This window comes from Eptesicus fuscus, chromosome 4 (assembly GCF_027574615.1).
Source record: "Eptesicus fuscus isolate TK198812 chromosome 4, DD_ASM_mEF_20220401, whole genome shotgun sequence".
In the NCBI taxonomy this organism is placed as follows: domain Eukaryota; kingdom Metazoa; phylum Chordata; class Mammalia; order Chiroptera; family Vespertilionidae; genus Eptesicus; species Eptesicus fuscus.
In genome coordinates, this window is record NC_072476.1 from 18,937,363 (window position 1) to 18,965,303 (window position 27,941).

The window sequence follows — 27,941 nt, forward strand, 5'->3', positions numbered from 1 at the left end:
TCTGCTGTGTGGTAGATTTTCCTTAAATTATGAGAAACAATCAGTAATTATTATAAAACCTAAATTGGCTTTCTTATTATAACTGGCATCATGTTGTATATCTTAGTGCTCATTTCTTATTCATGCCTATTGGGAATTACTCTTGCAGTACCATTTATTTTGAAAATTTGAATGTTAGGAAAGCTTTTTAAAAGTGCCACTGTGTGTAGAAAATGGAATGTTCTGTATAAAACATTGTTTCTATGTTTATGCACAATTGCAACTTAATCTTAGATTATCTAAAGTATGGCCTGCTTAGATTATTTAAACCAGAAGTTGGTTATCAGGTTTAGTAACAAGTAGAGGCTTACTAGCACTATAAATTTTGAATTTATATAGTTTAGATTTATAGAAAGAAATTGAAATTATTTGTATATTTTAGTAAACGTGGATTTTCAATAAAAATAACTAAATGAAGAGATAGTCTCAACATTGTTTTAATATTGTAAATAGATGTTAGCTTTTTGTCTGCTGGAGAAATGCATTTAAATATGGTATCTTAAATTCTAGGATATGAAAGATGGCAAGTCCAGATAGAAGTAAACGGAAGATATTAAAAGCCAGAAAAACAATGCCTGCCAGTTGCCGAAAACAAATAGAGATCCTCCATAAGTTAAAGAATGTTGAAGCACTGAAAACAGCAGCAATTGGGAATAATGTGTCAAGTGATAATCAGAATTCAAGTGTTGTCATAAATAACAAATGTAGACATTCTGAAAATGATGTTTCCTCATTGGACTCTAATAAAAATTCAGAGTGCTCACAAAAAAGTAAAGCATTTTCTCAGAATTCAATAAAACCACTAGAAATTGATTTGGAAACAAGATTGCAATATATTGAAGAACAAGCTGTACGCCCTTACCAAAAGCCAAGTAAACCAATAGAATCTCCCAGGAATCTGTCTACACAGGAGGCAAAAGATTCACAAAACACTTCTGAAAGCTGTAAGAAGGCAAATGTAATAAGATCCTGTTTTGAACAACACAAAGAGGATTGTAATCTGAAATCCATTAGTAACCAACATAGTGTATTGAATAGTCAAGTTCAAATGTCACCGTCTGCAGTAATCAATACCTTGGATAAGATAAATGGCAAGATAGTTTCCCATTTAGAAACAAACTCCATTTCTGCATCGCATGATAAAAGGCTAAATGACATTTTGATTTTAAGTTCAGACACGCATTTTGTGCCTGTTGATAAAATACCTACTGCAGTAAATTCAGTCTTTTATAGTAACTGTACTGCTGACAGTTTGAAAAGTGAAGAATCCTGTAGAACCTATTCTAGCATTTCAAATGGTGAAAATACAGAGTCAACATGGCTGTCATCACTTGACACAGATAGTAATAACAGTAAGTGTATACTTGTATATCTTCTGGGGAAATCAAAATAATCACTGCCTTTTGTTGGATTTTATAGTCTCAGATATAGAAACAGTAGAGTACATACCCAGTGGGGCAAAAGTACAGTTGTTTGGAAAATATTACCATAATTAATAAGTAATTATATAGGAATAAGCTTTTTGTGTACTTAAAACTATAAACCTATTTTAGCCCCACCCTGTATTGACAGGGAAAAGGTAAACAATGACAGTTATTTCAGAGTATCTTGTTTCTGAACTACTCTTGGTGGGGAGGGGAAATGGTACCCTCTATATCCAAAGGGCCATAAATTCTGTCAAGAAATCAGTCACTTTTCCTTGAGAGCACAAAAATACAAAAGGTGGTTTATAGCATTTACTTTATTTCATCTACATAATTTCTTATTTTGAAGTTTTATTTATTAGATTAAGAGGCTAGTTGAAAGAGAGAGTGGATTTTTAAATTGTTGGTGAACCCTTTTTTTTTTTTTTTTTTTCATAAAATTGACCTGTAAATCATGTGCCAAGTATATGCACATATACATACATACTTGTGTGTGTGTAGAGTGAGAGAGAAATGCATCAAATAATTAACCAATGAAGTTCTAGGGTTATAAAATCATTAAAATAGCTAAAGTATATTTCATTCGAAGTAGGATGTTTGTGTAGCTTAATGAAATATAAGAAAAAGCTGATTTTATAGGATAAATTTTGTCTAGGCTTCAGAGTGATCATTTAACAAGATGAATTTTAAATTGCTTAAAAATAGGGTGACCTATTAAAAATATGTAGGACTGCCTAAGTAACTGTTTATAAAAACATTGTAACTACTTAACCAACTAAATAGAAAATTAAATGCTATAATTTATTCCATTTTTTTCCGTATTAAATAGATATTAAATGTATATTGAGGAGGGTTGAAGGGAAAAATGCATCTGAGACCAGAACCCTACCTACGATATTCATTTTAAAAAATAAATTAGATTGTTGCAATTTTTTATACAATTGCATTTTCTAAAAAAATGCTGTCAATGGTCACATTTTAGTTTTTCCATTTGCTGAGAGGGTCTATAAATTAGAGAATTGCCCTGTTTCCTTCATTAGAAGGGATATTTTTATCTCTGATCTTTCCATCTCCCCAAGGCCATAATCAAAAGAAGAGGATGTTTTCAGAAAACAAAGAAAATGTTAAGCGCCTGAAAACTTCAGAGCAAATTAATGAAAATTTTTGTGTAGCTCTGGAAAAGCAAACAGCTTTGCTGGAACAGGTAAAATATTTGGACTTAAATATTTGCTTCAGAAACCTCTACTTTTGATTAGTAAAATATGGTAAAAATTGTCCTGGCTAGTGTTGCTCAGTTGGGTGAGTGTCATCCTATACACCAAAAGGTCACTAGTTAGATTTCCATTCTGGGCACATGCCCAGATTTCAGGTTTGATCCTCCGTAGGGATGCTTGAGAGAGGCAGCCAGTCAATGTTTCTCTCTTATATCGATGTTCCTCTCCCTTCCTCCTTCCCTCTCTCTCTCTCCCATTCTCTCTAAAATCAATAAAGACATATTTTAAAAAGGGGGGGGGGGGTGGGAAATAGTTGCCCTACCAGGTTTTGCTCAATGATAAAGATCATTAGCCCTCACATCAAAGGGTCACACAGGTTTGATTCCCAACCTAGTTAATCGGGTTGATGTCTCTCTTCCTCCCTCTCCTCTCCCTCCCCACTCTCTCTAAAAAATCAATGGGAAAAATATCCTCAGGTGCGGATTTTAAAAAATGGTAAAAGTTAATTGATCTCCATAATGACTTAGTACAGATGACTGTCACTTGATGCAAAGCTGGTATATGAAAAATGAATTAGCAGATGGAGGTATTGGGGGGGAACATAATTATTTACATTACCAAGATAACGCTAGTTTCTTGAGAATTATCCTATGCAGAGTAACCCTAGATAATGTGCTCTGGTAGAAAGAGTATGGGCTTTTCAGTAATTAATACATTCAAATCCCTTTGTGAGTCAGATACCCCATGGTCATGAGCTTTGCTGAAAAATCTATTTTGTACTGGTAATGAGGTTCTTTGGTCTGTATTTGTAGCTATTTGTAGACATCACAATTGATCACTATTTCATAGACTCAGACAACCTAAAGTTCATTGCATAGTCCTGTTACATTCAGGTTTACTTGTCCTAATTTCCAAGTTTACATAGATATGCTGTATTATCTGACATTTTGCTTTATAGTATCATTAAACACATGCTTTGCTTTCATTTTTGCTCAATTTCATCTCATTGTATTACAGTTTCCATACATGTCTGATCAACTGAGATTAAGTGTAATGAGCTTCAGTTTTAGTAGGTCCTGTTTTGATTACCATATTTTGTTATTTTACTGTATTTACCACTAGAATGCCACAACTAAAAGACATTAAGTAGTAAATGAATGCCTGTCAGCTGTAATGGAACAAAAATGTCCCAATTCAAACTATCCTGCTTACTGTATCCAAAACAAAAACACTACTGGTTTTTAAAATAGGCCATTACAATTATCTAGTTTCATATTATACGAATGTATATTCATGTAATACCTGGAAGCCTTTTTGAAAGATGAATGCTGAGCCAGCTTAACAGATGAGTCAACAGTTTTTCCCTTTCTGTCTCTTTTCTTCCATGAAGACCAAAAGAGACACTAATTAAAAAATATGTAAATATTCTATTGTTTGCAGGAAACGGGTACCAGAATTATGGTAAACATGGATGCAGTTTAAGAAAAATGTTGAAAAATATTACAGCTGTGTCTTACTCCCAGTGACTAGTAACTGAATTCAGAAATAAGGTCTGATATGGACATATAAAGACAAAATTTAATCTTTGAACATTTTAATTCCACTGGCATGGAAAAATCAGGGTTTTCCTTCACTCTTATTTGCTTCACAAAATAGTTGGTCCAAGTTGACACAGAAAATAGTCCTTCCCAATGACATTTAGGGAATGCAGTCTATTTTATCTTCTAACCCCACCACCACCACCACCACCACCAGGAAGTTTATTGCACATTCCCCAGAGACAATTTGGGTTTTAGCTAATTCCTATCTTTTTACCTACTTCTAAATAGCTAGGCTAGCTTACTCTCACTTGATGTTTTGATTCCTGTCCAAACAGTAAACTTTCTAAACCACATCTGTTTTTCTTCTTTGAATCCCAGTGGACTAGGGCCTCCCGTTCTTAGGTTGTTCTTCCCTATGAGAGAATTCTGGGGCTGCTGACTCTTATTTTGAGGTTTCATAAGGATCTTGGCTTAATTGGTGCCAATTAAATTACTGAAATAGAGGAGTTTTTCTTCTAAAATCCAAGTTAGTCGCTTCATCCACCATCTTAGATAGTTGAGGCACACTGGAGATACATAATTGCCAGTCGTTGTCCAATCTTTAGGCTACTTTGTCTGCAACCTGAAAATTGTATCTAGGACTTTCATCTGATTTTATAATTTTAACACAGTACCATTGGCAGAAGACATTCATAAGGCATTTGTTGGAGGTTATTATGTCTGCTATATGAGGAACAACACCACTAAATGAGAACAAATGTCCAATCTAACCAGGAGGAATCTACCCATCGGTGGTTATTTAGTCCAAAATAACCAAGTTATCAGAGTCTGCTTCCATCTGAATCACCAGGAATACTTGTTTAAATTGTGGTTTCTTTCTTTTCTTTTTTTCCCTCCCTCCCTCCCTCCCTCCCTCCCTTCCTCCCTTCCTCCCTTCCTCCCTCTCCCTTCCTTCTTTCCTTCCTTCCTTCCTTTTTCTCTCTTTATTTTTTTTATTGTTGTTAATCCTCATCCAAGGATATTTTTCCATTGATTTTTCTTTAGGGAGAGTAGAAGAGAGAGGGAAAGACAGAGAGATGTCGATGTGCGAGAAACACATCAATTGGTTGCCTCCTGCTTGAGCCCTGACCAGGGCCTGGGCCGGGGAGGATCCTGCAACCAGGGTACGTGCCCTTGACCCGAATTGAACCCAGGACCCTTTGGTCCATAGGCCAATGCTCTATCCAATGAGCCAAACCAGCTAGGGCTAAATTATAGTTTCTTAAGCTCACTAATAGTTGAAGACTGTTCTTTTAGGCTACTCTTTTCTCAAACTAACGGTCCCCTTTCCAAGAAATTCTATTTGGTGAACCCAGGGGAGGGCCTGGGAATTTTTTATTTTATTTTTAATCCTGAGGATATGTTTCACATTGATTTTGGAGAGAGAGGAATGTTGATGTGAGAGAGAAACATCGATCACTTGCCTCCCATAAGTGCTCCAGCTAGGGATCAAATCATAGATCAACCAACGTAGATATGTGCCTTGACTGGGAATCAAACCCACAACCTTTTTTTAGTATAGGGGTCAGCGTCTAACCAATTAAGCCAGCCATCCATCCAGGGCAAGAATTTGTGATTAATAAATATCCCATGTAATTCTTCCTCATCAGGAAGTTTGACAAGCACTGTGTGGCCTTTGCTTGTTAGCAAAACGGTATTCCCATATTCAGAACACTTAGATATTTCTCCAAGGTTATGAACTTCACATATTCACCCCAGGCAGTTAACTTGCAAGCATGCAGTAATCCATAAAAACCACATGGGTGACAGGTAATGGCTGTCAGTAAAAATAAGCACTTTATTAGTTTAATCAAATATTTAAAAGTTGTGAAAATATTAATGACAATCATGTCTAACAATGTTGAGAAACTATTGAAGAAATGTTAATGAAGCATTACAGAAGAAATCAAGTAGAAAATAGTGTTGAAGAGTAAGAACAATTGAAAATGAGAAGGAAAAACCTTAGAATAAACATAAGATTACTGAATTATATCCATGTGATATCAGTATAAAAGCGTTTAGCATACAAAGTTTTAAGTTCCAGTTTTGAGCACCAAGAACAATATATTAGGGTAAAGTTGTAAATACTACTATTAAATACTTTTAAATGTATTATGGCAGGTTTTGTTATTAAGAGAGACTACCTAACTCTGTTACAAAAGTTCCTTATACGACCATACACATTGAGCAAATAACTACATATAACTGTTAATGGCAGGGTCAAGGATCGAACTTGCATATTGCTCCAGCTCTACTACAGACCAACCAACCATTTTCATTGGGCTCTGATTTTCAGATAAGTGGGGTTCCTTTTTATGAAATAGTAGGTTAAGTTGTGTATTCTATTGAATTTGATACTCAACTTTTTAAAAACTTACTGGTATATAAATGTAAACATAATAATATAAAGTATACTTTATTGGTCATAGAAAAGAGCAAAGCTATTTTTAAGAAGTAAAAAAATTGTTTTTAAATTTGAAACATGGGGTAATTTGGTCTTTATTTTAAAATTCTAGGTCAAACATTTGATTCAACAGGAGATCTGTAGTATACATTGCAAACTATTTGATAACAAACTGAGAGAACTGACTGAACGCATTGGGAAGACACAGTGCAGGAATAAACATGAAGCACTAGCTGATGAACTCTTCGTAAGTTTCTAATTTCACTTGATTTCATTTAAGTCCTCTTAAAAAGTAGAATTTGGTGATATTTTATATGTTAGGGAAGGAAAACAATATAGGCAGACCCAAATATGATCCCTGGCCACAAACCTGGTGTACAAGATTTCCATAGATTAAGAATTCATTTTATCTTATCAATATTGGCCCTTATCAGTAGCAGCTATTCTGATATTTAGAAATCGAAGCTATTCTGATATTGACAGGCTAAATACATAGGCAATTTCTTTTAATTCAAAATACAGTGTGTCCCCAAAAAATGTATACACACTATAAAGGCAGTGTTTATTAAAATACATTTCCTTTTCAAAATGTAATAGAATCTATAGCTATCAGCTGTTGAAGTGTGTATACATTTTTGGGGATACCCTATATATTCTGTATTAGAGCTTGTAGAACCAGTTTCAAGGATTTGGGGGAGGGTTGTTTACTCTTTTAGGGTTACTTGCTGATTGGTGTTTCTACCAACATTAATTTTATTATGGTCTAATTGGAAGGTTGGTGTTTTTATTTTCTATTCTAAAATATCATACCAGCATCAAACTTTTTTTTTTTTTAAATATTTTTTACAGAGAGGAAGAGAGAGTGATAGAGAGTTAGAAACATCGATGAGAGAGAAACATAAGTTGCTTCCTGCACACCTCCTACTGGGGATGTGCCCACAATCAAGGTACATGCCCTTGACCGGAATCGAACCTGGGACCCTTCAGTCCGCAGGCCGACGCTCTATCCACTGAGCCAAATCAGTTAGGACAAACATGATGTTTTTAATTGAGTTAACATTGGCTTATAACATTATATAAGTTTCAGGTGTACAATAGTATGTAATCCAATATCTATACATTGTACGTGCTTACCACCGAAAATCTAGTTTCTATCCATCATTATACATTTGACCCCTTTTACTCATTTAACCCTCTCCAACCCCACTTTCCTTCTGGTAATCACCAATCTGTTGCTAAGAGTTTGTTTTGGTTTTTGTTTGTTTGTTTGAGTAAAATTAATACCGTTTTGCCCTTTTTTATCAACTCACTTCACTTAGCATAACACCCTGAAAGTTCATTCATGTTGTCACAAGTATCAATATTTTCTTTTTTTAAATGTCCTTTTTTTATAGGCTGAATAGTATTCCATTGTATATATACCACATCTTTTATCCATTCATCAGTCAGAGGATGCATCAGATGTGATTTAAATATTTGGCTTATCTAAGAATTTCTCACTTATTTGGGTGGATAAAAAAGTCTCAGAAAAGTACTTTGGCAAATAGTTTTCCATCCATATCTATATGATATATTTTTAGTACTCTGGTTTCATATTTATTTGTTTTTCTCTTTTTCTTCTAGGCAAAAATAGCACAACTTCAAAGACGTCTTAAGAAAGTATTGGTATCTCAGAGGAATTGTTTGGAACCAAACATGTTATCCAGTAATACAGCTTGTGAGGTTGGTATAAATATACAGGAGTTTTAATAACTATTTTGACCCACATTATAGTAGTTGTATTATAAGAAATGAATATGTTTCCAAACTAAGACAAAAGGATTAAAAGACAATTTTTTGATACTTAGAATGTTTCTGTGACTTTATCTCTGGGGAAGCCAAAAGTGAATGCCACTTGTATTACTTTCATAAAATGAGTAGAGAGTTGATTTGTGATTGCCTAGACTGTCCCCATCCCACCATTTTATCATGATGAAACATATACAGCAAAGTTGAAATAATTTTACAGTGAACCCTTGTGTACTTAGCACATAAATTCTATCTTGACTATTTTAATATGTTCATATTTATATTGTCTGTCAATCTATTATCCCTAAGCTATCTTTATATTTGGTACATTCATAAATAACACATGTATTTTGTATCAAAATACACTTTGCAACATACACATACTGATTTGAAAGAGAGAGGGAGAGCAAGGAAGAAACATTGATGTGAGAGACAAAACATCAGTTGTTTATATTTTTAAATAACATTAAAATATAATGTTCAATATACATTCACTGAATTTTTTTTGTAGTGTTTATTTACTTTGATATCATATGTATGCTAACCTCAATGAATGAATTAGGAAGTATTCCCTGCCTTGTTTAATGAAAGTATGTAGGATTTTTACTACTTCCTTCAATGTTTGATAGTATCCACCTCTGGGTAAGGAATTTTCTTTATAGGAAGACTTTTTCTTAAATTCAATTAATAGATATAGGGCAATTCAGATTTTTTTCTTTTATCTTTGTTTTTTTTTCTTAGTTCTGAACCTTCCTCCCTGCAATAACCCCCCCTCCCCCATCCTTAATCCACCAGCCCAGATTTTGGCCTCACCACCTTTCTTCCATTCCATTACTCAACCCTCCACCCTAAGACTCATATCCCCTCCTCAAACCTAGACTGTCTCTCACGCCCCATCTGCAACAGCCACTCCCCTCAATACCTTCACTCCTCCCTCTCCCCACCTAAACACCCTCCAACCTACTTCCCCATTCCCGGGATTGCCAGCACAGGGAGGTCCCCTGGGACAAGGACTCTTGCCCCCTCAGATCAGGGATTTGGCCTATGGAGATCAAGGGGATCTGAGGGTCCTCTTGTATCAGTTTTCTAAGCTGTTCTTTGCAAGGAATTTGTCCATTTTATCTAAGTTGTTGAATTTGTTAACATAAAATTATTGATAAAATTAAATTCCCTTTAATATTTGTAGAGCTGTAATGATATACTCTATTTCATTTCTGATACTGGTAAGCTATGTTTTTACCTTAATCAGTCTTGCTAGAATTAAAACCTTATCAATTCTCTATCACTTGTATCTTTTCTGTTTTTTGTGTGTGTTTTTTTTCCTCTCAGTTACTTTGTGATATAATTTGCTCTTTTTCCAGCTTCTTAAGAGAAAAGAGCATTAATGTTTAACCTTCTTTTCTACTGGAAAATATTTAAAGCTATACATTTCCTTCTAAGCACTGCTTTTTCTTAGCATCTTCTAAACATCTTCTCAGTGCGGAGATTATATCATATTTGTTATATTGTATTTTTGTTTTTCATCAGTTCAGAATAATTTCTAATTTCCCTTATGGTATTGTTCTTTGACTCATGGGTTATTTAGAAGTGTGTGTGTTTAATTTCCATATATTTGGTACTTTTCTAGGTCTACTATTTTTACTGATATCTAATTTAATTTAGGTTAGAGAACGTACTTTGTAAAGTTTCAATCTTGGCAGTTAATTGACACTTATTTTTTAGCCCAAGATATAGTTTCCCTTGGTGAATGTTCCATGTATACTTGAAAATAATGTTGGGTGTAATGTTCTATAAATATCACGTCTGTGTTAATTGTGTCAAAATGATTAATAGTGGTGAATAATGGTTCTGAAAAGATGCCCTTGACCAAATCCTCAGAATCTGTGAGTATCTTACTTTATATGGTAGGAGGATCTTAGAGATGGTGAGATTATCCGGAGGGCTCAGTATTCATAGCATCCTTATTTAAAGGAGTCAAGAAGGTCACAGCAGAAACGAGATGTGACAGTGGAAGCAGAGATTGGAATGATCGCACTGAAAATGGAGGAAGGGGCTATGAGCCAAGGAATGCTGACAGTTTCTAGAACCTGGGAATAAGGAAAGAGATTGTCCCCTAAAGTTTCCAGAAGGGATGCAACTCTACAAACAACTTTATCTTGGCTTAGTGAAACTAATTTCAAATTTCTGGCCTCCAGAACTGTGATGGAATAAATTTTTGGTAAACTAATACAGAATCTCAGGGCATGTGGGATGCTGCTCTAACAAATCGCTGAAAATGTGGAAGTGGATTTAGAATGTGATATTGGGTAAAAAGCTAGAATAATATTAAGGAACATGATTTTTTTAACACTCAGTAGAAATGTAGATGTTAAAGATTGCAGGGGAGAGCTCATAAAGGAAATGAGGAGCACCTTAGAGAAAACCTATATATAGTCATAGAGAATATCTAAGTGTTCATAAAAAGATGTGGAAGAAATATGGATATTTGAAAGCACAGTTGGTGAGGATTCTAAAGGAAACAAGGACAGAGGAATCTTGCTACATAGTGGCAGGAAGCTTAGCTGAATTGTGTGTCTTACAGTGATTGGAAAACAACTTGTAAGTGATGAGCTTGGATTTTTATTAGGCTATCAAGATTTTTTAACAAAGTGTGGAAGGTTTGGCTCGGTTTCTTGCTTTTTACAGTAAAATGTGAGAGGGAAGAGATACATTGAAGAAGGAACTGTTTAGCAAAAAGAAAACAGGCAGACTTGATTTGGAAAAGTCTGAGCCTGTCCAGATTGCAAAAGACCCTAAACTTAGGTTTTCTACCAGAAAGCATGGTCTGCAGAGAAAGCCAATGATGTATCAGGACAGGCCTTTGGTGTAGTGTCTTGGAAAGATCAAAAGGTCAGAGTATTTGGTCACACAGAGAAAGAGCTCTTTGAAGAGATTAGGCATTTAACTCTTTCAGCAGGCAGTTACCTTATTTAGATTTAGTGTGTAGGTCCTGGATTCTGTGTGAGCTATAGTTCAATGACAATTTACTTTGCAAAATCCTTGCAGTGCTATTCTGGTTGGTTTTATTTTTCTGCCTCCACTGGATCTTCCATTCAATACCTGCAGGTGCTGCCTGGACTCTCTGGTGATCTTGGGGGGGAAGTTCAGGAAATGTTGACCTGTGGTCACTGCCACTGTGGTAGATTGGTCCTGTAGCTGCTCCAGATGTGGAGCAGGGGCACTACTGAGGCTTCGGTAGTCTAGCCCCACTGCCACTACAGTGGATTTGGCCCACTGCTCTTTCAGGTGTGGAGTCCTGGGAATTGGTTCCTGGCTGGCTTTCAGTAGCATTGCTACTGCAGCCACTGAGGGTCACTGCTGCCCCAGGTGTCAGGGAGGGACACAGCTGACACCGTTGCTGCAGTGGTTCTGGCTCATTCTGCAGGTATGGAGTGGGAGACTAGCCAACCCTGCGGTACGTTTGTGGAAAAGGACAGGACCCTGGCTTTTCTGGCACCCAGTGCAGGATATATCTATACTAATAAAAGGGTAATATGCTAATTAGACCGGATAGACCGGATGTCCTTCCTGACAAAGCTGGGGACCTGGGTGAAGCCGGCCCGGGTGCCTGTGGCTGGCCAGAGGAGGGAAGCCTGGGTCCTGGGTGCCGGAGGAAAGCCAGTGCCTATAGCCAGGGGAAGGAAGGCCTACTCTTGCATGAATTTTCGTGGATCAGGCCTTTACTAGATAATAAAAAGAAAACTCAGGGAACTCATTACTCCTCAATCTTGAGGTCCCCAAGCAATCTGCCCTCCTCTTTCTACCTTTTAGGGGCATTTTATCATTATCTCTTGAAATACTTTCAAGGCATTTAGTTATACGGGGAAGAGAAAAGTGAGTCTGTGCCACATTGTCCTGGAATTAAAAGGATACCAATATTTTTTTTTTGCTATTGTTTTCTAATATTTGAACCTATTTCTACATATAAAATCTGTACTTGTAATATAAACATTTCAGAATTCTTTGTGTACCTGTATTTTTGTTCATGTTATCCACCAGAAAAGCCCATAAGTTAGGCAATCGACCAATTTATCCTTTTGTATTGATTAATATATACAGATATTTTAAATACTGAAAATTCTCAACTAAAACATGGGCTAAAGGTTACAGCTCCAAGTTTAAAACAAAACCCAGTGACTAGAAGAGCAAGTTGAAATTTTATCAGTGCTCCTGACTAAATAGTGAAGTATATTTAGCATGTTTTAAAAATTCTTGTTGGTACACCAGTTAAAAATTGCTGACCTAGATGTTTGTTTTTCCTTCCTTCCATTTAAGCTGGGAAGTTAATTTGTACTATCATTATTTTTATTTCTTTGAAGTATTTTTTAAAATTAATTTTTACAAAAAGTCATTATCATTAGCTATTGAAATATAATTTAATATATGTTTTGCCATCTGTATGCAAGGCTATTTTGAGAACAGTTTCTAAGTTAAATTTTACCTGTCATCAGTTTTGTGTGGAAGAAGACAATTCCTAACCCTCCCCTCATCTGCCTTTACCTTGCCCAATTAACAGGTTGCAAATTCAGAGACTCTGAATTTGGATAAGAACCCAGTTAATAGTCTAGATGAAAGAAAGACTCCTGTGAATTCTGGACCTTCCAACCCTTCAGAAAAAGCAGTTGAAAAGATTAATTTGTCACAGGATCATGATGAGGCTGTTTCTGAAAGGTAGGCATTTCCACAAAAATGCATAGACTTATGTATCTAAATATATGTTTGTAAACATGTACCCTTTTGTCAATTAAGCATAAAATAGCTTAAAGCTTCATATTTTATATAAACATTTTTTTTATTATGCAGGAATGGAATTGGTTCTCCAGAGCTTTTATGTTGTTTTAACAGTACTAAGTAAAACTTTGAATTGGTTAGGTGTCAGGTTTTATTGTGATGCTTTCTGTGTTTCATATGGTGACTGGATGATCAGCTGGAGCACTTCAGTAGTTTCCAATGCTATACTTGGAAAAGACAAGCCTGTGAAACTGGTATAAAACGAATTAAACAGAGGAATAAGCAAGACTAGGGAAACAGTGCCTAAAATTACACATGATGAAAGTGTTATCGTGATAACTTCAAATTAGAATGAATAGGTGAAATTACTTGCATAATTGAGTCACAAAGCAGCTGAGACGCCTTATCTTCAATCTAGTCTAAAAGATTTGGGTTCAAAGGTAAGAAGTACCTTAGTTTAACAAACATGATTAGTGATTCTGGCCTGGATTTTCAAAGGGGTGGGGGTGCTAATTTTAATGAATTATTTTCTTTCACTAGTGATTCTCGACTGTTTGGAGCTTTGTAATATTATTTGTTTATACTTAACCTTTACTCCTTAAAATGTCCTATGGTTTTATCTTTATATGTTAAATTATACCTCAGCTTTTAAAAAGAGGAAAATATATAACCAAATTAAATGATGGCCATTGTTTGAAGAACACACCCTTTGCTCCAAATAACTATGCATATAGTACTGATCTATACCATTTGAAGTAGATTCTTGATGTTTGGCAATAAACATGCAGATTTGACTCTTTTTTTTGGGGGGGGGGGGGACAATATTCCCCATGATGATGAGGCCCACATTTTATTTTAAAGCTAGAAAGCTGCTGTGAAAAAGGCATTTATTTGTTAGTGAAGGCAGGAGTCACATTTCAGTGAATCTTTGTGGTTTCCACTTGTTGACACATTTGCTAAACCTTATAAAGTGACAAAAAAGAAAAATGCTGATGACAAGTGAAAAGATGAAGACAAGACACCATTAAAAAATAGCATTTATTGACTAATATGTCAAATTTATAAATGGCTTATATCTATGATATGAACAATATACCTTAGCTCTACCATAATGAGTAAAGAACCTACAGTTTATGAAACTGTTTCAGGCAGCACTGTCAGCCCATGGAAAGTGTGAGAATAGGTGACAAAAATGTGTAACTTGACCCTGATGGATGAGTTCAGGGTTCAGTTTTATAACACATTTAACCCTTTGCACTCACTTGCTTTTTTCTCGATTCCTTTATTCTAACGCTGACCATGACGAGTCACACTCGACATCGAAGTGCAAAAGGTTAAGGAAGAAACACCATCAATTTTAAACTACAGCAAGTCCTTGAATAACAGCATTTCATTTAGCCATTTCCTTATCATGTTAATGAGATGCTGTAAAAATTTAATCTTGTTTATATCAGTTAGCCTTTTGTAAAATTGATTTTGTTATAGTTGATTTTTTTTTTTTTTTTGCTTGAAGTCACAAAACCTGTTGATGATTTTAAGAGGACTTACTGTATTCCAAAGAATAAAAAATAGGGAATATTCTTCAGTTCATTTTATGAGTTTGGGTACTAAAATCTAGTATAACTGTGATAATTTTACAGAAATGGAAAGTTATAGTCCACTTTTATCCATGAAATAAATGCAGATATCCTAAATAAGATACTAGTAAACCAAGATCAGCAATCCATAGAAGTTGAGTTTGTCCCAGAAATGCTGCAAGGTTGGATCAAAAACAAAAAATTAATGTAATTTGCCAATAGAAGAACCATCAGTTTACAATAAATGTAGGAAAAAGAGCATCTACAAAAACCCTAAAACAAATCTGATGGTGAAATATTGGGAATATTTCATTGGGATCCAAATAAAGGAATGCCTGCTGTCACCACTTTAAAAATTATACCGGATATCTTGGCTAATGCAAAAAAAATTTTTTAAAAGGATTCAAAAAGAAGGATCAATAAATATTACTATTTTGGGATGATTCAGGGTATGTATGTAAGAAATCCAAAGGAATTTACAGATAAATTATTAGGATTAATCAGATTTTAGCAAGATTGCCAAATTCAAATGTGTAAGTAATCATTATGTTGTGGAGCAAACGCGAGTGAACGACCACTGGAGTCCAGACCAAATTAAAATTTAGGGAGCCTTTATTAGCCGGCCGGTGACTGTTCTGCCTTTCTACATGCAGGAAGTCCAGAGAGTAGCCCCGACCCTTTGTGCAGGACCGCTTTTAAACCCATTTACCACATCTTATTTTTTCAGAGTAAGTAATTTAAGACAAAACAGTTTTTCTTAAGTAATGTCAGGGTCACGTTATTGATGACCATGTTATTCACAGGGTCATCCTGTTCTCAAGAAAGCTGACAGTGATCTATGAAAGAAGGCCTACGTGCTGCGAAGGGGCCATGAGACCGTATCTCAAGGCCTGGCCTGGTGTCAGCACTGACAACTATCTGGGGCATAGTCCATAGCCTCTCTGGAATGGGAGTAGTACTAGGAGGAAGCATGCTCAAAAATTTTCATTCTAACAATTTGTATTACTATATATCAGATATAAACAGTAAATGAAATTTTTAAGAATTCCAATAGCACCAAATATGTAAGGTACCTAGTAATACATTTAATAAGACATGTAGTAACTGAAGAAAATGACAAAACTTTGAAAGATATTAAAGAAGAAAATGGAGAAAGTATATTTATAGTTTGGACAACGCAGTATTATAAAATGTTTTTACTTGTGTTTAATTTATAGAGTACCACTTCAATCAGTTGTTCAGTGTGTAATTTTGTGGAACTTGACAAGGTGATTTGATTCTAAAATGTATATGTAAATGCAATAGGTTAAGAGGCCAAGATATCCTTTAAGTAGAGAACAAAATGGAAGGAATTGCCATTAGAAGTCAGAACATTACAAAACTGCTGTAATTAGGATAATGTTATATTGGTAAGTATAGGATAATGTGTTATTGCCAAGTAGAGCAGTGCAGCAGAGTCCAGAAACCTATACGTATGTATACATGTATGTATGTGATGGAGATTATTTGGCAGATCATTTGGGAAATGATTCTTTCAGTAAATGGTGGTGTTAATTTGCTATTCATATTTGGTGAAATATGAAGGAATGTCTTCATTAACTTCAAATAAGGAAAGATTTCTTAAGACACAAGTACCCTTGGCATAAAAGTAAAAAATTATCAATTTTACCACATTAAAATTAGAAACTGCTTTTTTCAAAAGGCACAATAAAGATAATGAGAAGACAGGCCATCATGTAAAACAAGCTACTCATAGCACATATAACCTATACAGGATTAATACTCAGAATATATATGTATAAAGAACTTCAACATGTCAGTGAGTAAAACCGATTATACACAAGAAAAAATGGACAAAAGTCTTGTACATCTACTTCACAAAGAAGAATTCCAAATGGCCAGTAAACATATGAAAGGTGCTTATCCACAATAGTAATCAGAAAAATAGATATTGAAAACATTTTTTGATACAGTTCATATCAGGTGAGGAGAGATAAAACACTTTAAAATCTAACAATACCCGATATAGGTGATATTTTGAAATAAAAGGAATTGGTTTTATTTAATACTAGTGGTCCAGTGCACGAAATTCGTGTACATTAAACGGGAATTAATTAGAGGAAATATTTTAATATTGCTATTTTATTTTCTCTATAATAGAAGTGTCAGAGATGAAAGAAAATTAGTAAAATATATATAAGAATCTCCCTCCTGTCACAGTCTGGGGCACACCCGGGACCCAGAGTCAAGTCCCCACCCACCCACTGGCACGAGCCTCAAAATCGCACAAGAACCAAACCTGGCCGGCCCCACGCTGGTCAAAACCCACAGGGCGGGGGGCATGGCCTCAGGTTCCCCAGCCAGGCTTCAGGTCCCCCGGCCTTGAGTGATGGTGTGACAACCATTTGCATATTAGCTCTTTATTATATAGGACTAGAGGCCTGGTGCACGAATTTGTGCACCAAGTGGGGTCCCTCAGCCTGGCCTGGTCAGGCAGAAACCGGGTCTCTGACATTCCCGAGATGCCCTAGATTTCGAGAAGGTGCAGGCCAGGTTGAGGGACCCACTGCTGCATGATCGGGACAGGGAGGGACACATGAAGTTGGCCAGCTGTGGAGGGACTGCGGGAGGGCTCCAGGGCGTGTCGGCTCATCTCACTCAGTCCCAATTGGCTGGAATCCAGCAGCAAGCTAACCTACTAGTCCGAGTGTCTGCCCCCTGGTGGTCAGTGCATGTCATAGTGAGCGGTTGAGCAGCCTTAGCATATTATGCTTTCATTGGTTGAATGGATAACCAGACACTTAGCATATTAGGCTTTCATTATATAGGATTTTGTTGTTGGGTGCTTCAATTGGTATAGTATTTTAACCTTTTGCACTCGGATGTCAAGTGTGACTCGACACGTTTAGCATCGGTAGCAGCTCGTATGTCGAGCCACACTCAACACGTAGTTTCACCGCGGGGGGAAGGGGGATTTTTGTCTATTTTTCCAGTATCTTTTCTTGTTTTCATTAGCATGAAAGGACAAGTAAAATGTAAATGCCATCTCAACTGATGCCACCACCAAAGCTTATCTTTTGCATAGGCAGCAATCTTGAGTAGGAGGGTCCAAGGCATGAGTCGTTGCATCATGCCTTTTTGAGCTTGCATCATCTTCCCTTGGTAAAGAACCTTCCTTATCTTTTCGTCTCCTAGGTTTGTTTAGGTTTCTGTTAGCATATCACAGATGTTGTCATGACACAGGGTTTAGTTGGATGATTGGTTTGCCCCCTAGCAGTTGCATTTTCTGAGTGAATTTCCCCTCCTCAGGATGGATAAGTTTTCCAAAGACATAGAAAGCAGTGATGATGAATTTTACTTCGAAAACAAAGAAAAAAGTGAAAAATGTAATAGTGACGAAAGTGAGTTCTCCAAGGATGCGAGTGGAGATGATGAACAAATCGCTAGTCCTAGTGGAACTACAGAAAGGAAAAAGTCCCTTGCTTTGCCCAAAGATCTGGCTGAAAGTACTGACAGTGACAGTGACAGTGACAGTGACATTGAATTCATAAAGGCAAAACAAAGACGCACAATTGTTTATTCGAGTGAGAGTGATGGAGATATAGGTGATAGCACTGAGAAATCGGGTATAAGACCCAGTGAAAGTTACATTTCTAGGGGAAAACTGGAAAAAGAAAAGTGGACATCTACATCTGTGTATGACAAAGAGCCTAGCAGAATCCCTTTCTCCACTGGTCAGTTATATGTTGGACCTCAAGTTCCTTCTGGATGTGCCACACCAATAGACTTTTTTCAGTTGTTTTTTACTGAGACGTTGATAAAAAATATAACGGATGAGACAAATGAGTAGTATGCTAGGCATAAAATTAGCCAGGAAGAACTATCCCAGCGATCCACTTGGAATAATTGGAAAGATGTGACGATAGAGGAAATGAAGGCTTTTCCTGGTGTAATACTAAATATGGGTGTATTGAATCACCTCAACTTGCAGTTATTGGTCCATGGATTTTGAGTCTCATATACCATTTTTTCTATCTGTTTTCAAAAGAGAAAGGTTGTTGCAAATATTTTGGATATTACATTTGAAAAACGACCAAAAGTCAAGTAAAGATTTGAGAACAAGAACCAAGAAGATAAACTGCTTCTTGTCATATCTTGAAATGAAATTTAGGGAGAGATTCTGTCCTGGAAGAGAGATTGCTGTTGCTGAGACTGTTGTTGGTTTCAGGGGAAAGATACACTTCATCACATATAATCCTAAAAAGCCCACAAAATGGGGTATTCATTTATATGTCCTCTCAGATTCAAAATGTGGTTATGTACATTCATTTGTCCCTTATTATGGAGGAATAATCTGAAACGTTGGTGAGACCTGATATCCCTTTTACTAGCAGAATAGTTTTAGAGCTTCATGAAAGATTGAAGAACTCTACCTGGTTCTCAAGGTTATCATTTCTTCACTGACAGGTATTACACTAGTGTCACTCTTGCAAAGGAATTGTTCAAGGAAAAAACACACTTGACAGGGACAATAATGCCCAATAGGAAAGATAATCCACCTGTTCTCAAACATCCAAAGCTAATGAAAGGAGAGATAGTGGCTTTCAGGGATGAAAATGTAATGCTTCTTGCGTGGAAAGACAAGAAGATAGTCACAATGCTCAGTACATGGGACACTTCAGAGACAGTCTGTGGAAAGGAGAGTGCGTGGTGGTGGGAAGGAAATAGTTCTCAAACCCAAGGTCGTGACCAACTATACAAAGTTTATGGGGGGTGTTGATATAGCTGATCACTACACAGGCACATACTGTTTTATGAGGAAGACTCTAAAATGGTGGCATAAATTGTTTTTCTGGGGGCTTGAGGGCAGTGTTGAAAATTCCTATATATTGTACAAAGAATGCCAAAAAAGAAAAAATGAAAAACTGATAACGCATGTGAAATTTATTAGGAAACTAGTACATGATCTTGTTGGAGAATTCAGAGATGGTACACTAACTTCCAGGGGTAGATTATTATCCACTAACTTAGAGCAACGTTTAGATGGAAAGCTCCATATAATCACACCTCACCCTAACAAAAAACACAAAGATTGTGTTGTTTGTTCTAACAGAAAAATCAAAGGAGGAAGAAGAGAGACGATTTATATTTGCGAAACATGTGAATGTAAACCAGGTCTTCATGTGGGTGAACGTTTCAAAAAATATCACACCATGAAAAATTATAGAGATTAAAATTACTCTTTGAATGTATCAATAATTGGAAATATAAAAAATCCAAGTAAATAAGTTTGTATGCAAAGAAACTCCAGTTTTTTATTCTACTGCCGCGCTTTGTAAAATCTGGGGTATTTAAAAAATTAAATCCCGAGTAGAATAAAGGAATCGAGAGAGAAAGCAAGCTAGTGCAAAGGGTTAAGGGGGAGCAGATGGCATTATCTAGAAACTAGAGGCCCCGTGCACGAATTCGTGCATGGGGATGGGGGAGAGGTCCTACTGGCCCAGGCCTAATCAGTGCAGATCAGGGCGGGGCCTGTTGGGAGAAGGAGATGGCGGGAGGTTGGCCAGCCAGGCAGGGTGGGGGGGAGGGGCTGTGGGCAATTGTCTGGTGGGCCCCCACCCCAAATGATGTGGGGGCGCTAATCGGGAGTCAGTGTCTGGGGGGGGAGACGTGGGAGATTGGCTGGCCAGCCCCACCCCTGGTTGGAGTGGGGAGACCCATTGGAGGCAGAGCTGGCTGGGGGGAGGGGCTGTCGGACGATCAGGGTGGTGGGGGCCCATCAGGGGCGAGGCTGGCCATGGGGAGGGGCTGTAGGATGTCGGCTGTCTGACCCTTCCACCTATTGGCTTGGGTGGGCCATTTGGGGGCGGGGATGGCTGCTGACCGCACTCCCTGATCAGGCGGTTTGCTGGTTGCAGTGGGCATCATAGCGACCACTTGTTCCAGTTATTAGAGCATTCCAGTTGCTGACTTTTTATATATATAGACTATTTGCCTGTTGCACAAAGATTCGTGCAATAGGCCTTCCTTCCCTTGCCTGCCGGCACCCAGGACCCAGGCCTTCACTCTGGCCTCTGCCTTCAGTCTTCGCTCCCGCAAGAGCGCCCCTCCGGTAGCTCCCTCCGCCCCCTGCCCTCCCCCTCATAGCAGGCATCCTGCCCCACCCCCGTCCGCTCCGCGCCTGTGTATGCAAATTAACCCGCCATCTTTGTTGGGTTCATTTGCATACTCACTCCTGATTGGCTGGCGGGCGTTGCAGAGGTACGGTCAATTTGCATGTTTCTCTTTTATTTGTGTAGATAGATATTGAAGACTAGATGCCTGGTGCACAAGTTTGTGCACCAGTAGGGTTCCTCAGCTTGGCCTGTGGGATTGGGCCGAAACCGGCTCTCCAACATCCTTGGAGGGATCCCGGATTGTGAGAAGGCACAGGCCAGGCCTATGGACAACACCGGTGCACCATCGGGACTGGGAGGGACACAGGAAGTTGGACAGCTGAGGAGGGTCCATGGAAGGCCTCACGGCATGTCTCACTCAGTCTTGATCAGCTGGACTCCAGCAGCAGGCTAATCTACCAGTCAGAGAGTCTGCCCTCTGGTGATCGGTATATATCATAGAGATTGGTCGACTGCCCCCTGGTGGTCATTGCACATCATAGTGAGTGGTTGAGCAGCCTTAGCATATCATTAGCATACTATACTTTGATTGGTTGAATGGATGACCGGACACTTAGCATATTAGGCTTTTATTATATAGGATCCTAGCAGTTCCATCCCTTGATATACACCTTAGTTAGAGACATGTACACATGCAATAGTAAATATGTGTATATATTAATGTTAATTAACAGCATTTAATAATAGTTAAAAACTGGAAGGAAAATGTCCACAATCTAAAAGAAAAATAAATTGCAGTAAGTCATATAGTGTGGTTCTGTATATTAATGAAAATGAAGAACTGCAGTCACATGCAACATTAGGAATTTCTCCCATAAAACATTATTGAAAAGCAGACATGAAAGAATTATATGATTTCATTCAAATGAAATTCAAAAATAGCCAGGGAAATATACATATTACTTAGGGATCCAGAGAGTAAAACAAGAAAATCAATATCACAAATGCTATTTTTGGAGGAGATTTTGATACAGGCATACAGATTTCTGAAGTGCTGATAATTTCAAGTGTTGGCTATGTGGGTGCTAGTTTTATTTATTAAACTGAACATGTTTTTTAAAAAAATGATGTGTTTTTTATTTTTGAGAGAGAGGAAGGGAAAGGGATAGATAGAAACATTTGATTAGAGAGAAACATAGATTAGCTGTCCCCTGTATAGACCCCCTACTAGGAATCGAGCCTGCAACCCAGGCATGTGCCCTGTCCAGGAATCATTCAGGTTACCTCTATTTTTTAAGAATTTTTGTGAGTTTGAGCCAAACTGTTGACAATTGCTGGGAAGCAATATCTCAACAGATTGGGATAATGCTCTGGAGAATGGCGGTTTCTCATCCATTTTTATACATTGCAATCAAAGGAAGGGTGGGTTACATGAAATCCATTGGTGATAGATTAGAGAGATGGAAGAAACCAAAGCGAGGAAACCCCTGGGATTGGATAAAAAATAAAATGATAGACAAATACTTAGCTGGGTGAAGGAACAGTTAACATCTGTCCTGGCACCCAGGCACATTAGGTTGAAACCCAAGAGGATCAGGTGACCTGTTGGTTCAGGGGTCAATGATCAACTACTGAGTCACACATGCTGGGTATTTTTCATTCAATTTGAAAATAATTATTAATTAGAAAATTTAGATTATTTATGTTGAACATAATCTTACTGATATATGTAAGTTTATAACTACAGTCTTACTCTTCATTTTCTATTTGTCCCATCTATTTTATGGTCCTTTCTCCCTTTTTGTGTCTTTCTATATTTTAGAATTCTATGGATCTTTTCTATCTTTTCCCCATTACCTTGTTAATTATACATCTCTCATTTTTTCTTTAGAAGTTATTCTAAAGATCATGAAATGGATTATTGATTGTAATATTAGAGTCTAATATGAATTACTACTTTCACCATTTTGTATACAATCCTTATTAACCTTAGAATACTTCAGCTCCACTTACTATATATACCTCATTCTTTGTGTTTTCATGCATTTTATTTTACACTAGAGACCCGGTGCACGAAATTTGTGCATGGAAGGGGGGGCGGTGTCCCTCAGCCCAGCTTGCACCCTCTCCAATCTGGGTCCCCTTGAGGGATGTCCAACTGCCCGTTTAGGCCCGATTCGGCCTAAACGGGCAGTCAGACATCCCTCTGACAATCCAGAACTGCTCGCCTGCCTGCCTTCCTGATTGCCCCTAACCGCTTCTGCCTGCCAGCCTGACCACCCCCTAACCACTCTGCTGCCAGCCTGATTGATGCCTAACTCCTCTCCTGCCAGCCTGGTCACCCCTAACTGCCCTTCCCTGCAGGCTTGATCGCCTCCAACTGCCCTCCCTTGCAGGCCTGGTCCCTCTCAACTGCCCTCCCTTGCAGGCCTGGTGCCTCTCAACTGCCCTCCCCTGCTGGCCATCTTGTGTCCACATGGGGGCAGGATCTTTGACCACATTTGGGCAGCCATATTGTGTGTTGGAGTGATGGTCAATCTGCATATTACTCTTTTATTAGATAGGATAGAGGCCTGGTGCACAGGTGGGGGACAGCTGGTTTGCCCAGAAGGGTGTGGGGTTCCCTTGGGGTGTGGGGCAGCCTGAGCGAGGGGCCTGTGGTGGTTTGCAGGCCAGCCACACCCCCTGGCGACCCAAGCAGAGGCCCTGGTATCTGGAATTTATTTACCTTCTACAATTGAAACTTTGTAGCCTGGAGCAAATGCTTAGGCAGGCAAGGGCAGGCGGAAAGCTTGGCTTCCTCCGTTGCTTGGGAAACCCAGGCCTCCTGCTTTTGTGGCTGACGCCGTTTCTGTTTGGATTTGTTTACCTTCTATAATTGAAACTTTGTAGTCTTGAGTGGAGGCTTAGGCTGGCAAGGGCAGGCGGAAAGCTTGGCTTACTCTGTTGCCTGGGAAACCCAAGCCTCCCTCCTACTCTCGGTGGCTGTATCCATCTTGGTTGGGTTTATTTGCATACTCGCTCTGATTGGCCGGTGGACGTGACTTGTGGGTGTAGCGAAGGTACAGTCAATTTGCATATTACTCTTTTATTAGGTAGGATTATTTTAAATCTCACCAAAAAAACCTAAAGATAATGAGAAGACAGGCCATTATTCTTATTTTGTTTTTTGCTTTTTGTTGAGACAATGTGGATATTCAGCATGGTGGCTTGCTTGACTGGAGTGAGGGAGATAATGTGAATAAGTAAGAGATTGGAAAAGAAGGGTGTGGTCGTGTGTGTGTGTGTGTGTGTGTGTGTGTGTGTGTGTGTGTTTAACAAATCTTACAGGAGTCTCTGGGGCGGGCAGAAAGGCTCACTTGCAAAAAGAGCCCCTTCTACGGCCACAGGCAGGTGTGGATCTGGCTTGGAAACCTTGCCATCTTAAAGGGGGCTGGGTGCAATGGCTAGGAGCATGGGTGTGATTGAATTTTGGGGGAGAAGGGTCCATGATTGGATTTTTTGTTGCTTGTTTATTTTTTGACCCATTTTTCCCTTATGTTTTTATTGCATATCTCTAATTTCTTTCCTTTAATTCTATTCTACCTGCTCTTATTGTTATTATTATTTTGTTCTTTTCTCTCTCCATTTCTTTTCCAGTTTACTTTTCATATCTGTATCTTAATATACCTATTTTTACTATGTCTTAATCTCATCATTATTATTATTTAATTTCTTTTGTTTACTCTTTCTTCCTCCTATACTAGTTTTTTTAAGCTTCCTTCTTACTTCCATATAGTCATCTTTTTGTCTTCTTCTTTCTCTCCTATTCTTTATATCCCCTCTAAGTCTTTGGTTGTGTGTCTTTTAGTATTCTTTTTAGTTTTTCTTTCGTTGTTTTTCTCTTTTTCCTTCGTAGTCTTTCCTGTTATTACTGCATTGAGTAGTTTGATTTTTGTGGTGTTTTTGGTTTGGACCTGTTGTGTCTTATTCTGTTTTGTCAGCACCTGTATAATAGCTGGCACAATGACATAGGGGTTTAACCTCATTTGCAGTAAGTCCAAGGAGAGGTCCTTCCCAGGAACAGGATATCAATAATGATATCCCAGTTACAACAGAAGAGCCCAAATAACACACACAAAGGGCATTCCTACAGCATCCAGCTCAGTGAACAAAGAGCCGGCACCACTAGACCTCTCAAGACACTTTCTATATTAGGCTAGCACACAAATACTGGGAGGCATAACAATTCTATCTAATACAAAGAAGCAAGTACAAAGAGACAGCAAAAATGGGTAGACAAAGAAACAACCCCCAAATGAGAGGAAAGAAGGAATCTCCAGAAGAATAACTACATGAAATGGAGGTGAGCAGGCAATCAGACATATGGTTCAAAGCAATGGTTATAAAGATGCATGAGGAACTTAGTGCAAATTACAACAGCTTTAAAAAGGAAATAGAGTCTATGAACAAGAACCAGAAAGAAATAATGATGTACCTGACATTAAGAACATATTGTAAGGTATTAAAAGTAGATTGGTTGAAGCTGAAGATCGAGTCAGATTGGGAAGACAAGGTGGAAATAAACACCCAATTACGGCAGCAAATAGTAAAAAATGTAAAAGCAGCAAGATAGCTTAATGGAGCTCTAGGACAACATGAAACATAACACCACCCGCATTATAGGAATACCAGAAGGGAAAAAGGTGAACAAGTAACAGAGAACCTGTTTAAAGAAATAATGACAGAAAAATACCCCAACCTGGTGAAGGAAAATGTCACACAAGTTCAGGAGGCATGGAGAGCCCCAATCAAGATGAACCCAGAGACCCACACCTAGACAAATCATAATTAACACAGTGCAGACCAGTAGTTTTATTGCTAGCTTTACCAGTGGCCAGATAAATTTCTATTGAACGAGTACAAAAAATGTTTTACATAAATGTTAAAGGCACACTTACAATTACCCATTGTATTTTTAAAGTTATTTATTACAAGTTCTTAAAAGTTAATATCTTTTTAAAGAATTCTCATGGTTGGCTACAACCCTTAGAACAGAAAACACAAGAATTCTCTTAAAGGCAGCAAGAGACAGAACATTACCTACAAAGGGGCTCCCATTAGAATGTTAGCTGACTTCTCAATAGAAACACTTTAGGCCAAGGGAATGGAAAAGACAGATATTTACGTTACGATTCATTAACAGTAGCAAAATTACAGTTAAGTAGCAACGAAAATAATTTTATGGATAGGGGCACCACAACATGAGGAACTGTATTATAGGGTCAAGGCATTCGAAAGGTTGAGAACCACTGCTTTAAAGTGATGAAACATTATCCAACAGTGTAAATTTTACAGTGTTTGATATCTAATAAAAGATTACCAGGCATACAAAGTAACAACCCTTGAGAATACTGAAATTATTCTAAAGTAGACATAGAAATAATATGGTTGATGGACTTAGCAGACAACAACATAAACCAGCTATTATCAATATATTCTTTGTGTACATCAATATAGGTGAAAATGTGAACATGATGAAAGAAATAGAAGATTAAATACAAAAGTACACAAATTGAACTTCCATGGATGAAAAAGATAGTAAAGTGAAATGTTCATTGGATAACACTAATATCAGAATAGATAATTATTTTTAAAATCAGTGAAATAGCAATCGAAATTTAAAACAAAGGCATGAGGAGAAAAAGATAATGAAGAAATGGACATAGAATCAGAATCCTATGAAACATCAAGCAATATAATATATATAACATTGGCTTATCTCTAGGCAGGAGCTAAAGGGTCAGAAAAATAATGTCTAAAAATTTTCCCAATTTGTTGAAGATTCTAAAATCATAAATGTAAAAAAAAATAAAATTAACAAACTTAATCAGAAGACTAAAAATAAATGTAAAAAAAACTATCATGATCAGATTGCTGAGTCGGTGATAGAAAATTTTAAAGCAACCTGAGAGAAAAGACACGTCCTATCTAATAAAGATGGAATATGGTAATTGACCCTCATACTGTTGCAAAGATGGTGGCACCCACATCCAATAAGGAGGTAATTGACTGCCACGCCCTCAAAGATGGAAGCACCCACAACCACAAGATGGTGGCGCCCAGTCCCCTCAGCCCCACCCGACCTGGCCACTCCACACACCTGTCTCCAGAGTCTACCAATCTCCTTAGCCCCCAGCTGCACAGGCCCTGCCCGAAGTTTAGGCAAGCCTCAGATGGTGGCTGCCCAGCCACCCAGGGCCAGCTGAGGCTTGCGCTGCCGGCAGTGGCAGCAGCAGAGGTGTGATGGGGCGTTGCATTCCCCTGATTGCCTGATTGCCTCCTTCCCCTGAGGGCTCCCAGACTGTGAGAGGGGGCAGGCAGGGCTGAGGGACCACCCCCCCTCCAGTGCATGAATTTTCATGCACAGGTCCTCTGGTTACATATAAAGGAACAACAACAGATCATCTGTAACCATAACTTTACAAAGTAGAAGACATCTCTAAAGTATTAAACTGGAGTAACATCTCTAAAACATTGAAAAGAAAAGAAAATCTGTTCATTCAAATTTATACACTCAATGAAAATATATTTCAGACATGTAGAGGAAAAAAGGATTTATTGCACTATAAAAAAAAAAAGTTGAATATATCAGCATCAGACCTGCACTAAAATGTTAAAGAAGCCCAGCTGGCATGGCTTGGTGGTTGAGTTTTGAACCAGAAGGTCACAGTTCAGTTTCCAATTAGGGTATAAGCCTAGGTTGCGGGCTCAATCCCCATTTGGAGGGGCATGCAGAAGGCAGCCAATCTACTTCTCTGAAATCAAATCCTATGTAATAAAAGCATAATATGCTAATTAGACCAGACATCCTTCTGGACAAAGCCAGGGCTGTGAGAGAACCCGGGTTCCTGGGTGCCAGAGGGAAACCGGTGCCAGCAGCCAGAGAAGGAAGACCTACTCTTGCATGAATTTCGTGCATCGGGCCTCTAGTAAAAATATATATGTTTTGTAAATGTTAAAATTCTTTAGGCAGAAGGAAAATATCAG

The 27,941-nt window shown here is 37.9% G+C and overlaps 1 protein-coding gene across 2 annotated transcripts in view; it reads left to right on the top strand.

Annotated features, from left to right (window-relative positions):
- ATF7IP2 (activating transcription factor 7 interacting protein 2) overlaps positions 1–27,941 on the top strand; it is a 106,835-nt gene that overhangs the window by 52,767 nt on the left and 26,127 nt on the right. For both annotated transcript variants that reach the window (XM_054714723.1, XM_054714724.1), the window contains 5 exons: positions 550–1,391; positions 2,543–2,667; positions 6,774–6,908; positions 8,285–8,383; positions 13,005–13,159. In XM_054714723.1, the coding sequence (XP_054570698.1) occupies positions 560–1,391; positions 2,543–2,667; positions 6,774–6,908; positions 8,285–8,383; positions 13,005–13,159 (1,346 nt within the window). In that variant the 5' untranslated portion in view covers positions 550–559. The remainder of the gene's footprint in view (positions 1–549; positions 1,392–2,542; positions 2,668–6,773; positions 6,909–8,284; positions 8,384–13,004; positions 13,160–27,941) is intronic.